The sequence below is a fragment of the Anser cygnoides genome, chromosome 7 (genome assembly GCF_040182565.1).
Source record: "Anser cygnoides isolate HZ-2024a breed goose chromosome 7, Taihu_goose_T2T_genome, whole genome shotgun sequence".
Classification (NCBI taxonomy): domain Eukaryota; kingdom Metazoa; phylum Chordata; class Aves; order Anseriformes; family Anatidae; genus Anser; species Anser cygnoides.
This window is the reverse complement of record NC_089879.1, coordinates 31,434,025-31,450,505: the sequence shown is the minus strand read 5'-3', so window position 1 is coordinate 31,450,505 and position 16,481 is coordinate 31,434,025. Positions and strand designations below refer to the sequence as shown.

General features: G+C 44.2%; 1 protein-coding gene across 11 annotated transcripts in view; it reads left to right on the top strand.

Annotated features, from left to right (window-relative positions):
- CDHR1 (cadherin related family member 1) overlaps window positions 1–16,481 on the top strand; it is an 81,549-nt gene that overhangs the window by 31,646 nt on the left and 33,422 nt on the right. For 10 of the 11 annotated variants that reach the window (XR_010832906.1, XM_048074897.2, XM_067000731.1 and 7 more), the window contains 6 exons: window positions 7,764–7,909; window positions 8,762–8,812; window positions 10,144–10,233; window positions 10,627–10,713; window positions 12,364–12,480; window positions 14,146–14,289. Coding sequence is in view for 10 of the 11 variants with exons in the window: in XM_048074897.2 (XP_047930854.2) it covers window positions 7,764–7,909; window positions 8,762–8,812; window positions 10,144–10,233; window positions 10,627–10,713; window positions 12,364–12,480; window positions 14,146–14,289 (635 nt within the window). In the remaining variant the exon portion in view is untranslated. The remainder of the gene's footprint in view (window positions 1–7,763; window positions 7,910–8,761; window positions 8,813–10,143; window positions 10,234–10,626; window positions 10,714–12,363; window positions 12,481–14,145; window positions 14,290–16,481) is intronic. The other variant, XM_067000734.1, reaches the window with a different exon arrangement.

Here is a 16,481-nt window from a genome sequence, read left to right as displayed (position 1 = left end):
CAGTTTTGTTTTACTGAAAATAAGAAAACTGGTACATTTTTCAACTTCGAATATTTTGTGGCAGGTGTATTTATGCTTTTTTGACAACAACAACAACAAAAAAGATGATTTATAATCAACATTTTCCTTGGGGAAAGAATAATTTCCTAACATCTAAAAAATCTAATGTAAAATATATCACAGTGATGAAGACTACCTTTTTTCCAAGTGTAATGCTGAGGTTTTGTTTAGTATTTGCCACGGGTTGTCTGTAACTGTTGCAGGTAAAGAGAAGTATTTAGCCATTGCAAACTGAGAGCACCAAAGCACCCATTTATTATCAGCCTTGTGTGAAGAGGAGAGAGATGCATGGAGGGGTGTACCCCAAAACCTCCCCTCCCAGGTCTTAGGCAGTGTGCTGGGGGTGAGGGCAGGATCCAGAGGGCACAGTCTCTTCTGGAAGTCCAACGCTGCTGCCTTCGTCATCCTAAATATGACCATGGCACTCCTTGCTTGGAGAAGTGGCTGCTTGGGGTTTGCTCCAAACCTCTATTTCTGGCCCAGTGGTGTAAATGCCAGCCACGATCCATGCTGGGCATGTTGGGGGGTGAGGAGGGGAGTGGTTGGGAAGCAGTGACTTCTTTTGCTGTTCAACCAGAAAGGAGGAGGGGGAGAAAGCAGCACATAGCGTAGAAATGACGCATCTAGCGGATTAACTTGAGGCAAGCTTGCTTATGATGCAGCAGGGCTTCACTGTAAGCTCAGTCAAGCTCAAGTGGAAACCTCAGCTGAAGGCCGACAGTGTTGTAGTGGCACATGCAAAAGCCAGAGGCAGACCAAGAGGCTGTGATTAGCACCGTACCTTTGCCCAGCTTCATCTGCAAGCCACGCTTGCTCTACCTTAGCAATGAGGACAGCTCTGCTTGGTGCCGGAGCGAGGGTGGCCCATGGAACTGCTTGTCTGTTAGTGTAGATAAGGCTTGTAATGCTGGATACTTGCTGAAACAAAATGGGACCCCTGATCCAGTTTGTTTGGGGTGACGTTTGCCATTGCCACCCCTCAAACCACAGGCAGTACAACTCACTTGCCTCCTGACTGCCATCCCCTGGTGTGGTGCCAGCTCGCAGGCATTTACAGAGCATCCGCCTCTCCCTGCCGCTGCTGGGGGCCGCCAGCCACCTGCGTGGAGATGGGGAGCTGAAGACGGCACTAAGCTGCAGCACAGTCAGAAATGTCCCTCCTAGCAGGACTGTAGTGCCACAGTTCCACTCAGGTGACAGCACTCCCTGCAGCAGTGGATTGTATCAGTGATTTTCTAGTGCTGGGACACCGTGCAGCTGGTCTGGGGCTGCAGGTGGGCAGAAAAGGAGCATGTGTGTGCCTAGATGGCAGAGCGGCAGTGCGAGGGCTCGGAGGCTGTGTTAGTATACGTGCAGCTACCCTGAGCAAGGATAGGCACATACACACTGGGCTTTTACGTGTGCTTTGGTAACACAGCAACCAGGCTAGGTGCACAGAGCTCCCCGGGGTGTTTATGCTTTGGTTGCAGCTGTGGTAAAGCTCAAGCTGCTCCATCTGTCGGGCCGCTGTTTCTCATGCTTGCTGGCTTTGGCCAGAGTGTGTTTACATTGGCTAGCCTCTACTTCTAGTCTGCTTTATAAATGTACTTTAAAAGACAAGAGAGAAGCAACCTGTGGTTTAAATCTCGAAAGGTGCTACCAAAAGTGTTTTGCTGAGGTGAAGGATCTGGAGTTGCTGAGTTCAGACTTTTGCAAAGGACCTAGAGAAGCCTTTGCCAAAGCAAAATAAGAGCTTGCTTTTGAGGAGTCCCTGTGTGCTGGCTTTGCCATGCAGCTGCAAGTATTTTTTTTTGGCCTGTAGTTCTCAGGGCACCTTGCCTAGAAGCTCTGAGTACTGCAGGATCCTCTCTGCTGAAAGCACTTGAGGAAATGCCCTTGGGACACAGCTACTTGGGGCTTGCTCAACGCAAACAGCTGCTGCTGCTACCCACAGCCCACGTCAGCACAGGCACTCCTCAGGGATGGTTTGGCAGTGGGCTCAAAGAGCAGAGCATGAACAGCACTGGTACTTCGGTGCTGTGGTGCCCGCTGGGCTTTTGGCTTTGCTCTTTGTGAGGGGTCTCATGCTGTTGCTGTTGCTCTTCGTCCCTCTGCCTTGTTCTTTCTCTGGAAGGAGGGGAAGGATTCTGGTCTCCCATGTCCATGTACAGTCCCAAGCATCCACGCTCCAGCAGGCATCTTTCAGTCCTGAGCAGGATGATCAGTGACAGCAGGGGCATTAAAACCTTTGTAGGTTTGCTTCTGAATGGCTTCATTCAGCATTGGTTTAGGTGCTGCAGAACAGGGTGGGTTGGCGTTTGGTCTTCTCTGTGCTTACTCAGAAGCTGGAGCATAGGCAGGAAACGCTTTCTTGGCTGTGCCTCAGCAGCAGCCAGTGTCTGATGTGAGCAATGCCATCAACAGCAGCTTTAATAAGCCTCCAGGAATTTTATAGTCTTTGGCACTGCTAAGATGACAAGCAGTTGGCAGTGTTGTGTATTAGTTAAGATCCCCAGCATCTGTAGGCAGGGGGCATGCGGTATTCCAGAGCACCAAAAGGAGATGATGGTTTCTCTGTGTGACTGTAGAAAGTGAAATTGAAGTGATACAGCTGCAAGAAGGCATCAAATTCAAGAAAAACACATTTTCATGCTCAAACCGTCTTTTACTTGACCTTCGTTTGCCCTCTGGTATTTTGCCTACTTGCAGGTAGTTGTGGTCTATCAAGTTACATACATTGTGACATAAGTTATCATAAAGAAAGCAATTGCTATTACTGTGTGAAAGCCTGAAATTGCCTGTGCATTTCCAGATCTCATTTAAAGCTGCAGAGCATGAGACAATGTAAGAAGGGCCAGAACAGCAGCCCCTTCCAGCAGCAGATATAAAAATGGGAAAAGTTAGGAACTGAGATAGCAGTTGTGGTTTGTGGGACTGTCCCACAGCGCAGGTGGGGTTGTTCAGGGATGAGCTCTTTGCAAAGAGCTCTCTTTGTACATATAAAATGTACCTGTGCCACTAATCAAGGTTTTATGGCATGTGTGAGATGTTATTTCAGGTTGTTTTCCTCATCTTACCTCATTAATCCTGTAAGCCCTCACAGTTGGACGTTGACAAGACTTGCAAAGCAAGGGATTGATGCATACTCGTAAGGCCTAAGTTCATTACTTTCTCAAAGCCCAAGCATCATGTCTGGAGATTTTTGCATGCCTTTCATGCTTGCATTTATTTCTGTTTTCCCCCATGCCCCACGTATACACTGCCTCCCCATTAAAAGCCGATTTGTGGTGGCACTTTGTGATCAAAGCCCCCAGCTGCCTGCCACCTGACTGACCACCTCAGATCCCTCTGTCCTTCAAGCCTCCCAAGTTGTTCCTGCAGGCTCCTGATCTGGTTTCTTCCATCACTCATGGCTGGCTGTGGAGGCCTGTCTTGTCCTCTCTGGTATCCATCATTCCTCCTGTTTCTATTACCCTGATCCAACTGATGGTCCCCTAGCAGGCAAGAGTTCCTGCTGTTGTTCCTGGGCCTTCCTTCAGTGCTCAGAAATCGCCCCCTGGCACTGTGCTGTCTGTGTTTTTGTATTTGTATCACAAATATAGTAGCTGAACCCTGCCCACAATTCATTTCCTGCCCCCGTCACAAAAAATATCTGAGTGAAAGAATTAGCATGCTTCTCTTTTAGATAACAATTGTTTGCTGACTACGCAAACAGACATGGACCAATTAGCCCAAGTTTTGTCTTGACATCTAGAGACCCACCATGGCCTCACATTCAGATTACTCCAAAAAGGGTAAATTTTCTGAAGGTGCAAAAATATTCAGCTCTTTGCAAAAACTAAAAGCCACAAATTTTCCCTAAGAAAATAAGGAGCTCCCAGAACAAATTTGTTAAATGCAGCCAGCCTTCTACGTCACTGTAGCAGAAGTAACACTACACAAAATGGCGTGCTTGCTGCTGTACCCCAGTCTCCCCACCACAGGGTCTCAGCTGTGGGGCTTCGGGCTGCTCCTCCGTTGTCTTGTCTCTGCTTTGCCAGCCACCGCAGTGTGCTGGGGGCAGGAGGGAGCAGGAGTCACCGAGGCCACTCAGGCAGCAGGAGCTGGTAGCAAGTGGGTATGGAGCAGATTTTTGGGTAGTCTTGGTGTCAGTCCATGTCATCCGGGAGCTCTGATTTCCTTGGGGTGACCTCACAGTCTAAAACTGGCATCTGTGGGCTTTGTGTTAGTTGTTCATTGCCTCTTCTAGTGGGGAGATAGATGGGCATTTGGCTGAGACGGGTGGAGAACAGGCGAATAACCCCAGGCGAGATGGTATTCGCTGTGACACTGGGAGCACAAGTGTCCTGTCCTGGGAGCATGGCCATGTACATCCCTCTCAGCATCTTGTTAACAGATGTCAGCTGTGGTGGCAAAGGAAGATGGGGAGCGAACATGAGTCCAAAATGTGCCTAGCCTGTTTAACTTGGCAGGGAGGGGATTTGTTTGCAGAGCATTACATAGCAGAGAGGGAGTGCGTGTCTTCAGCGAGAGGGCAGAAACAGCCTCAGAGCACGCAGACAGAGGCTGGCTGCGAATAAATTTGCTAGAAATGAAGTAAAGTGGAGAAATAATATCAGGGGACAGCCATTCAGCCTGAGTAGCAGGAGCAAAGAGCAAATCGCTTTTAAGATGGACTAGAAAAATAGGGTGAAAGTCTGGCATGGTGCCTGGCAAGCAGCTGTAGCAGGGAGCAGCGTGCAGCTCCCCGGGACATCCCTGACCCAGCCTGCTGTGCCATTCCCAGGTGCTCGGGGCATGCAGCTCATCCGTCAGGGCCCTTACACCGCACTCACCATGTCCCTGGCTAAAGATTCTTCCATTCCCTTATCTTTCTGACAGGGAACGGCTGTTTACTTGGTGCTCCCTGATAAGATTTTGGCTTGGTGTTTCATTTATTTTCTTTTCAGCAAGTGGAGGCAGCACGCTGAGAGGAGATTTTTAATTGGCTTTAACACTGTGCTGAGAAGCATTCCCGGGGTGTTAATGATATAGAGAGCATTGTGCAGTGAAACTGCAGTTCAGACAAAATTAGGAACTGTAATGAGGTAGAAGAGAAATTTTGATCCACAATCCAATTTGAAAGGCACACAAGTGCCTTGTGTTATGAAAAATGAAGTATCAGTTTTAGCTAGGAAGCAAACTTGCTCAGAAACCTCAGTAATCTCAGCCTGGATCAATATCAGTGTTTCTCCTCACTTCTAGCAACAAGAAAATTCCTGTTTTTCTCAAAAGAAAATTCCTAGAAGATTCTGGAGAGAAAATTATCAGATTAGAAGAATGAGTCTAGCAGGTTCAGGTGTGTTCACCTGAACTTTCACAGTCCTGTTCTTCTCTAACAGATGCCTGGCCATCCCTGAGGAGCGCTTGGCAGCGGTGGTGGAGCGGGGCAACCCCAGTCACTGGGCCGCGTGCCCGGTTGTCACCCACAGGCTGTGAAAGACCCCAGACATGGGTCGTGGTGTCCATCCTGCTTCTCCGCTGGACAGGCAGTGCTGCTCAGCAGCTGCAGACACCTCCATGTGCTGGAAACAGGCAGGACAGGCAGCAGTGTATGAAGTGGAAGGGACAGGACAAGTGAAAAGGGCACAGAAGCAATTAAGAAGTAAAAACTTCTAGTGACAGAAAAAGGACGAAAAAGAGTTGGTCCGAAAACAGTTGATGCCTGAATTCTTCATTTGGATCTAGCTGTGATACTGAGAGAGCTTTTGAAAAACAAGAACAAATGCGGTCAGTGCTGGGGCTGTACCTATAACAGTCTTGAAACTTCTATCTCCTCTGTAGACAGCTATATCGAGAGGTGGGTGTCCTCTTAGAACACTGTTTTAAAACAATCCCAGTTTATTCCTCTCCTTACCTTTCTTTTTATGTATACAGTTCAGGTGTTATGGTAAGAGAAGCCTCATTATACTGCTCATTGTCTTTCCCTAAAAACAACACAGATGTCCTGTCATTTCCTTCCCTGTTTTGTGGGATATGTCTACCAAAATTGTGGAAAGCATTTTTTCAGTTTTGTAAACCTGTTTTGCAAACCCTGAATATTTGTTGGCTGGCTGAGCTAGCTCATAATAGAGTCTGTTGTATGCGTTCTACATGCTCATTGTTTTTTGAACTTTTTTTTCTGTACAAAGTTGCCCAGATAATTGCCCTGATGATCACCATAAGAGAGGTCACTTGCAAGTGAGCACAGATCCAGCATGGCTTGGCATAATCTCTTGCTGTGCAGACAGCAACAGCTATATTTTCTAAGTATCAGTGCTGATGTCTGGATGTTGTGTGTCCATTAAGCTTGCCAGTTTTCTGCTTCATGTTTTTCATGTCAAGAAATAAGCAAATGAGGTTGCATTAGAAAACTAAAGAAAGCTTCAAGAAGCTTACCTGTCTGTGCATTGGCAGGACCTCAGCCAAAGCTCTGGAGTTAAACATATATATGGGGCTGGTCAGTGAAAAACTCCACTGCCACTGCAGTGAGGATATGTGAAAAAGGTTATGACTTCTGCTCATAGAATTAAAAATCCATCAGACTGAGGGTCAGAGTAGTTAAAACTGGAATCTTCTGGGCTCTCTTTGACAGTGTTCTGCCCCAACTTTGTTAACTTACTTAGCAGTGGTCATTCCATCCTATCTCTGTGTCCTGTGCAAAAGCAAAACACAGCACCAACCAGTCAGTCATTCGCAGCATTTCCAATTTAAAGAACTTTGTTAGAAGCTTGTTAGAACTTTGTTAGTTTGTGTTCTGAACCTCTACAACTTGGATATCTCAGATAAGTTATCCACATTGCATCAGACTGCTAGGAGGTAAAAGAAAAAAGCGTTTTATATATCAGGCTCAGTTAATTGTAAAGTGCTTGAAGTTACTTGGGTGAGGATACTAATGCACATTAGAATGACAAACATCTGAGTTTAAAAAAAGTAATGCTAATAAACCCACAGCATGTTTTGAAAATGTGGGTGTTATAACTCCCCCAGAAAATATCACTTCTGATAAACAAAGTCGCTTTACTGCAAAAACTGGCACCAGCTTCTCAAATGTTTAAAAATAGAAATAACATTCTCTCTTTCCCCAGCTTGTGAAGGAAATACATTGATGAATTTAGAGAATTTATTCATTGTTATGTGCATGAGTGGGTGTGTTAAGTAGAGAATCTAATGAGAGGGAGCTAATGAGGGGGAGCTAAGCAGGAAGGAAGACTTTTGCATCTAGTTCTGAAAGTGGAAAAGTCGGCAAATGTCCTTGCATCTCCAGAGCCTGGGCCCTGTTCTGTGTGAATGCTGCCTTCAGCTCCTGGGCTCCTCTACCTGCTAGTTTGCAACTTCATTGTTCCCATAGAAAAAGATGTGTGAGGGCCCTACAACAGCATCACTTCAGGCTCACCTGTGTTGATAGTTAGTCAAGAGCTTATATGTGTCATCACTATGATGCCGACAGTATTGATCTATGTGCAATTGCGCAGGAAAGGGCCCTAACTGAGAGAAACCAGCACTGATGAATTCAGTTTAATCATGAGGCTAAGAAGTGACGGTCAGGACTATTGAACAGTCTGTGTACTTGTATTTCCCAGCAAGTGGGTTTGATGCACAGAAGCTTTGCTTGCTGCAGGAGGGCTGAGTTCTTAGGGAGCAATCAACAAAGTGTTCACTGACTGAACATTTCCCTGTGGTTACGTCACTGGTCAATTTTTCAGGTACCTATGTGTATACCCTGAATGGAACTGATCCTGAAGGAGATCCCGTGACGTATGGCCTGACCTATGAAGCTGGATCAAGACGCTACTTTTCTGTTGACAGAAACCTTGGAAATGTTACGCTGATTGAAGAACTTGACAGAGAGGTAGAGTACAGCAAAATGTCACCACTTTGTGTATTCGTGGGATTTCCTTATGTTTCCATTGATCAATGGCTGTGAGGGGCAACATCAATTTGTGTCACCTGAAACATGTAATTTACTTCATAATTCTGAGACATGATAATTCATCCATCAGGTTGTTTTCCAGTTGACTTGCACCACTAACACTACTATCTAACTTGTTGGAAGCTCTGGGATTTTTTCATCTTTTGCCAAAAGAGAAGTTTATATTTTATTCCTATCTTCCCCGACCCGCACCCCATCAAGAACAGTCCTATAATCCTCAGGCAGAATCTGTATTTCTTTAGGACTCTCCTGTCATTAGGAGAAAGTAGAGATTTATGAAAGCAGTGTTCGGGACACTTTTCTAGTTACATATAGCCCTTTGACCCATAACCATGTGGGTTAAAGGTGTTCCCAGCAGCAGTGGCCTAAAGGCAACCTTATTCCAGGAACACAGGCATAATCATCATGTATGCTTTGCAGTGAAGAGTACGCAATACTTAGTAAACCCTTCAAAATACTGCATACTAATAAGAATTTTGAACACACAATGTTGTTTTAGGAAGCGTTTCTTCAAAACGATGACTGATTTTTCACAAGCACTTTATAGGACAATATGAATTCCCAGAGCACCCATCTCTTGACAGTAGCTCTAGAAAGTCCAAGGAGCCCTTTAGCTGAAGCCCCTGAGGGGTCTCTTTAGTCTCTCCTGTGATGGTTTTCTGGTATCAGTTGTTATTTTCATGTACCTGCTGAAATATGTTTAAATCTGCAGTTCATTTTCCAATAAGGGCAGAACCTTCTCTCTAACAAATGAATTTTTTTGGTTTACAGAAAGAAGATGAGATTGAAGTTATTGTCAGTATTTCAGATGGCCTGAGTACAGTAAGCATTTAATTATACTCTAACTTGTCAAACAGTCCACCCTGCAGTTGTACCTCCTCCCATTAAATTACCTTACAGGGACTATCTCATTTTATCAGAAAACATAATCTCATTAGAGTTTTACCTCCTGTTTCAGGAGCCACTGAACTGCCAGTAACTCAGGTCTCACTCCAGCTCCTTACTCAGCTGTTTGAGGATAATTACAGTGTAGTGTGAGCTGAAAGCTTGACTTAGTGGCCTACAGAATAAAAGCAGCTTCCTACAAAGTTTCACTGTCAGCTCAGTGGGATTCATAACTAAGAAGGAGCTGAAGGCTTTTTGGAAAAATATGTGACGTTACAGGAACCTAGTGTTAGACACATGAGAGCTGACTGTCCCTCCACCCCCGCAATGTTTCTCTAGTGTGGCATTAAGAAGATTTGCCTAGGCTAGCTAAGGTGGTGAGGGTTTTCATCTGCTGCTGAATAAAGCTTTGATCATGTCTAATCATTGAGGGCTTAACTGAGGCATTGCACAAGCATCCAGTCCTAGTTCTACAAATTTCCTTGGTGTTTTCAGTTTACAGACACGCTCTCACAGTCAGGATGTTAGTCTGCCGGTAAGAGGACCTGGGCTTCATCACTAGAGGAGCAACAAAAGTGGGACCCTCTTACTGTCCACAGAACTGAATAACTCTAGAGCTTTTTCTCATCCCAAACAAATGAAGTGAGATTACCGCATGCTTGGGAGACACCCAAGTTCTACAGGCACAACTACCCCCACAATCTCCGTAAATAGCTACTAAAGGGATCACATCCACCTGCCCACTTTGTAGACTACTGGGAAGTTCATCAAATATACTTGCATCCATATTTTTAGAAAAAGAACATGCATTTTCTTCAAGGTAGATTCTTAAATATTAAAAACATGCATTTGTTACATCCAAATTATGCATGCTATTAACCTAATATGACACAAACAAGGCATTAATGAATGCTGTGGGCTGTCAGTACCAACTTGTACACTGTCTTTTATGTATTCCCATAAAATATATCATGGTATCTTGAATGCCGTAAAGAAGATGACTTACGAAAATCAGCCCTGATCTATAACTTTATAAAGTACTCTAAGACTCCTTATTTAGTTTAGAGATATCTGCATGCTCTCCACACAGCTAATTCTTCTGGATTTTGTGGTTTTCTGTTTTCTCTTTTGTATACTCAGTTTTGGTAGTGCAAAGACATCCTATTACAAAATTTTTCATTGCCTGTGGCTACACCTTAGTAGGCAAATGAACAGATTTTGTTGTAAATCAGCTTGACATATAACATGTTCTTCATATTCTACTCCAGGTTTCGGAAAAAGTTAGGATCCTTGTAACAGACGCTAATGATGAGAGCCCAGAGTTCATCAATACACCTTACATAGTCCAAGTCCCAGAGGTTTGTGAAGTTTCTTTGCATACTATATTTCAATAGAATGTAAAAGAGGAGCTAGTTTGTTTTCAGTCAAGTAACAAAATCAGCAGGACTAATTGGCATTGTTTTGTTTTGGGATTTGGGCAGGAATTTAATATTTACTGCAGACTTAGGGAACAAGTTAGCAGATTTCCTGACGTGTTTATTCCAGAAAGTTTTACTTGTTTCTTGGTCTTCTCCAGTTTCTTCCATTCTTAATCTCTTCCCTCTTTTCCTTCTGCTCTTTGGTCCCCTCATTCATTTATATTCTTTCTACTAGCTCTCTTTTTCTGCCTCTTTGCGTGCTCACTTTTTATTTTTTCCAACTCCCCTAATTTGCCACTTCTGTCTGACTCTGGTACCTCTTTCTGGTCACAGAACACTCCCTCTGGCAGCAGTATCTTTAAGATCGAGGCAGTGGACAGAGACACTGGTTCTGGGGGAAGTATCACATACTTCTTGCAGGTAAGGTATTGCCTGTACCTTCAAAAAACATCTCTCTCCTAAGATATATAGGATTGAACTGCTAGTAGTGTCTATAGGACCAATTTTGTACTGTGCACCAGAAAACAAGCTTTGACAAATTGGATATTGTCTGGTGAGCAGCCAAGTGCAGTCCAACAGGCAGGGGTTGGAGCTGGGGTTGCCACTGTCACTCCTGTGCCTGACAGCGGGAATCCTTGCAGCACAGCTCCTGTTGGCCCCTTTGGAGTGACAGAGAGAGCAAGTCTAATTTGTAGTCTTGGGTGCACATGGGACTTCAAAAGCATGAAATAGCTTTCTTTAGAAAGCAAAATGCATTGGAAACCCAAATCTGCACTTGGATGTAGCAGACTGGTGTATCACTGTAAAATATTGGGTACTAAGTCTCCTCACTGACAAAGCCCAATGCCCGCTTGAAACCAGCCTTTCAGGTATCGCCCACTGGTGAAGAACAGAAAGGGCTCTGTATGTAAAGCTGAACTTCTGTATTACAGACCCCTTGCATGCCAAAAGTGCAACTTCTTGCATGATGTCCTTCAAATTCCTCTTCCTATGAGCAGCTTTTTCCAGACGAGCTGCAGTTCCCCTTAGTCAAGAGACAATAAAATAAAAACCAAAACAAAAACCGATTAGTTGCAATGTTTACCTTGGATACAATACAGAAACAAGTTGGAATATATTTGCATAGCGCTAAAGCTAATGTTGTTAAGACCTTGGACCTGCTGTGAAAGAACACCTTGTTGAAATTTAGTTTTGATCTCACCGATTATGATCCAATTAAAATGCAGTATGTGCAGGATTCAGTTTTACACAGGGCTTTTTCCAGAAAGCTGATAGACTCTGAAGCCAAGTAACAGCTATTTCAAACTTCTGTGTCTACCTAATATATTTGTATACCAAAAAGCTTACTAAATATGTGTATTTATTGAAAAAATGCTGCTATATTTTTTGGCACAATTTATGGGAATTCTCAAGTTGTGCAGAAAAAAATTTCTTCGAAAGTCTGGTGTGGGCAGGCGGTGACGTCCATCAAAAAGATAAAGATTATCCAACAGTAGCAATTGTGTATGGAAACCCAAACAGAGCTGTGTTCTTGGATAGCTCCAGTCAGGCAGAAGGGAGGGTGACGTTTTTAGGCTCTTTTGAAAAACGGATGTCTTTTAGGTGTTTCTTTTGGAAAATCACTTAAACATTTAAGTCCTTGACAATAATCTATGCATGCAACTTGCCTGTTTCTTTGAAGCCAGTAGAACTTTGAAATGCTAAGGTATAACACCATTTTTCTTCTCCCTTTTTTCTCCCACATCTTCTCCCCCACCCCACCCTGGTTAGGCCTCTCTACCTCATTGTGTGCAATGAACTGTTGGCCAATTTAAGATTTCACAATGAAATACTAAAAGATTTTTTAAATCTACATTGAAGCTAACTGATTTATTCTGAATAATGAGAGACTCGTGGTTGGTTCATGAATTGTTCATAAACACACAGAGGTGAAATTCATCAAATACATTATTCACCCAAACCATATCATTATTCTGGTCTTTTCCCTTAGAAGATGAAATAGAAGATTAATCCCTACGGCAATCTTATTTCCATACCTGTAATCTCTCGCTGTTTCTCCTTTTCTTCTAGAACATCCATGCTAATAAGTTTACAATAGACCGTCACAGTGGTGTCCTGCGCATCAAAACAGGGGTCACCCTGGACTATGAGAAATCAAGAACACATTTTGTCGTCGTCGTAGCCAAGGTATAAAGCTTTTTTCAAAAGTAGAGGAGATGAAGGGTTGCATTTGAGAAGGGCGGCTTAGGTCAAATAGAGATATGGCTTAAACAGTCTCTGAAATAAGCGTAACACTGAGGCAGCAGAGTCACTCCGTCTGCCACATCTGGTGGTATGATGGGTAACGTGGAGAAGTGAGGGAGGAAAGGTGACCAGCTGAATAACATCCAGAGGCATTTGGTGGTGGGTTTCCCACATTTAGATCAGGCTTCAGTGCCAGGGCAGTAAGTCCAGCTGCAGAAAGTCACCTGTGCACTTTAAGAGTCACCTAGAAGCAAAAGAGTTGGTGTATCAGCCCCAGCTTTGAGAAGTGTCAGGCTCTTTGGGCAAGTGCAGGAGCCTAGGGCTCCCTGCTATTGTCCAGCAAACAGCCCTGCCACAACAAAGGGGCAAACCCCTGGCAGGCAGGCAGTGCGGATCACTGTCGTTAGCCAGAGGAAGACAGAGGAGACAGCTGGACCCAGGGCAGCACACAAGTGACTTTTATGGAAATGGCTGTGGTTGCTTTTCTTTTACCTCTCTGCTGCCTTGTGGCAGGATCTTACTCGAATCCTGCAAATATTGCTGCACGTCCCTTCTTTCCTCTATCATTCTCAGCAGTGCTGTGCCTGTGGCACAGCTGAGGATTCATAACAGGCATTGAAAGTTTATGGGATTCTGAAGTAAAGTCTTTCAGGATCCGGTGCAGAGCTGTCACACAGGCAGAGTCACACTGGTGGAAAGAAAATTATTTTGCTGCTACTTACGGTGACTTCAAGTTTCTCATGTTTTATGAAAAGTGTATGGATCATGTTATTTATTTAGCCAGGATTCATTTGAAGAGAAATAACAAAAATTTGGTCTAAATGCTGCCTTCGGGGCAGCAAGGAGGATAAAAACCTGTCTCTCCCCCAAAAAATGGAAGTTGCAGAACAGACACAGCAGACATGCTGAACAATTCATACGAGCATGACTACTGACATCCAGCCAATGCTCTGAGACTGAGACTGTTAAAAGCTTCTGAAATTGTGAGGCATTTTTCTAATTGGCTCTGCTGTATCGATAGCACAGAGTTGATTGCAGTAAAGTCCCCAGACACTGTTTATACATGGTGGCTCTCTAACAGTTTCTGACTTTGTGCTCCTCCATCCTTTCACTTATGTCACATAAGAGTCCCTAGGAGACTTTGATCACCTGCACTGTTTAATTTTTCCCTGGAAATGCACTACTTTGCTACCTCACATTGTCTTGAATTTATGGCAAGACTATATGTAGGATGAAAAGCTGTAGATCTTGGTTGCTATTTTTTTGCATCTGTTTCTAGCTTTCCCCTTTCTCTCTCTCTCAAAAAAAAAGCTGAATTCCTTATCCCATCTGTTCTTGACAACAGATCGTATATAACTGCATATATTGTCACAACCTCCTTAATAAAAGAAATTACTTCTGAGACATTGCAAGATGTCTGCCTAATCAGAGAGGAAGCAGGACAAATGGAAAAGAGAAGGGAGTAGGAAAGTAGAGATGAGTCTGTGTGTTAAGAGAGACAAGGGATTCCTGGGACTGTGCTTGTGAAGACTCATGAGGTGTGTACAGTGCCATAAACTGATTTGCAGACATATTCCAGCAGATTTTTGATGATCACTTCTCTTCTAGGACGGTGGTGGGAAGCTCAGGGGAGACAACAAAGTGTTTTCAGCCACAACAACGGTTACTGTCAATGTGGAGGATGTTCAGGACACACCTCCCATGTTCATCGGGACTCCCTACTATGGATATGTCTATGAGGATACACTCGCAGTAAGTGCTGGTTTTCACCCGTAGGAGAAGTGCAGTCTTTCACATCTCAGTCAAGGTGGACCCATGCTCTAGGCCGTTTGTCCTGTCCCCTTGATGACAGGCAATCCTGACATCCCCATAATGCAGAATACTTTCTGCTTAGTGGTGGCAAGATAGGCAGAAGGGGCCAGGAAGTCCATCCAGGCCTAAAATCCACCAGATTATGAAGCAAGCAGGGACATACTTAGCAGAACCACTTATGAGATCTCCTAAGACTGCATTTGTTGGCATGTGTCTGCTGCTGAAGTTACTACTTCATATATACCACAGACAAACCAAGGAGTACAGTGAGCTCCTGCCTGTGCCATCACCTCTGGAACTCCTAATGGCAGGCTTGCTTAAAAGAGAGTGTAGAGCTTAGAGTTAATTCATTGTATCCACCATGGTGCCTTCAGCTGTATATTATTCTTGATGTTGATGATGCTTCCAGCTATATATTATTCCAGAAGCTGCAAACTAATGAGTTGTCCCCATATCTAAGCAATGGCATGATACTGTATATGGATCAGTTTTTACCCTGATACATAAGTTTTGATTAAAATTTTCTTTGTACGTAGGATGAGAAGTGGTATCTGCTTATGAAAATACCCAACCTTAGACTATTGTCGGTGTCTTGGCACCCTGTTCACCTGATCTTCCCTTGAGTTTCAGGAGAGATTGTGTCTTTACTTTCTGTCCAGAACTCTGATGTACACTTCAGCCCTTGCATGACTATATATTGCAGTTCAGTTCATAGGCTGTTACATTTCAGCAGCGTAGAGGAGTATTGCTTGTGTATTTTGAAGAAGTTCGGAATGAATGATATTATGTATATTGATTTATTCTGCATAGTTGCATATAGATCTTGAAATAACTGTCAGGTACACATGGGAGTTAGTGTTTACCATGGAAACAGGAGTCAATAAATGTTAATTACATTCAACCTGAGCTCATAATTTACACCATTATGATATTATAATGATGGAAGCACAAACAGGTCCTTCCCAGTGTGAGTTTTGCTATTAGAATGAAATCCACAGAGAGATAAGCTAGCAGATTCCAGTGTTGTTTACACATTTGATGTTAATTTTGTAAACTTGCTTCTTTTCTCCTTGGTGGAGTTGTCAGGATTTACAAGTACTGTGTCACTTTCAAAGGGACTGCACTGCATTTTGCCCTATAGGCAGATCTTATTGCAGCTTCCAGCATGAATGATAATAAGTACAGTTTTGTATTTCCAATTGCTCTAACAGAACCTTGCTCTCATCTGAAAAATTCACTCAAGGGTTGTCATCAAAACGTTCCCTGTTGCCATTTGTGATTAACTAACAGTTTCTTCAGTGTTCCTGTTTTTGCAGTCCAAAACAGTAGCACTTGAATTTAGAGGCCTGAATTGTACAATTCAGTGTCAGTTGGGTGAGCACTGCAATGCTGACAGTCATCATCCTTTGCAGTTGATAGGAATAGTCACATGAGCAAATGGTCTCCAGCGTACAAGCTCTGTACGCATGGCCCACGGCCATGTTACTCGCGCAGACAGACAGCGAGGCTTTTAAGGACAGTTAAATCATCATAATTTTCGTCACAATTTTATGCCCTAAACGTTCAATGAGGCAAGTTGCTTTGTGATCCTTGGTTTGCTTTTGCTGGCTGTCTGAACTTGTATAGGGTAGTACAAAAATGATCTGAAGACCCCTCAGTGGCTGCCTGGGTCTCAGCATGCCATGGGGCACACAGCAACACCAGGAGCCTGTCCAGCAGCTACCGGAGGGCATCTTGGTAGTGAACCAAAATAAATCTCAGGGCTCAGATGGGTTACTCCAAATCCTTTGCCCAAGCCTGTGGCTGTGCAGGGTGTGCAGCTGTTGCACACCCATGGCACCAGCACTGCCACAGCAGTGGGCAGGGGCACCTCGTGGGGAGTGGCTCAGTGTGCCTGCCAGTCCTCTGGTGCTCACCTAAAGGTGAACTGGAAAAAAGGACAAGAGGCTGGATGCAGGGAAACAGGCACAGAATCTTGGCAAGCACATGGCATGCCCTGAGACTGCAGCAAGCCCTGGCCTGCCTGGGGCAGCTGGGGCCCGTGTGCTGAAGCAGGATACTCTGCTGTTGGTGCAGGTAGTGGCATGGTGCTGGAGAGGGCAGGTCACACAGGGATTCCACAGGGAACAAGT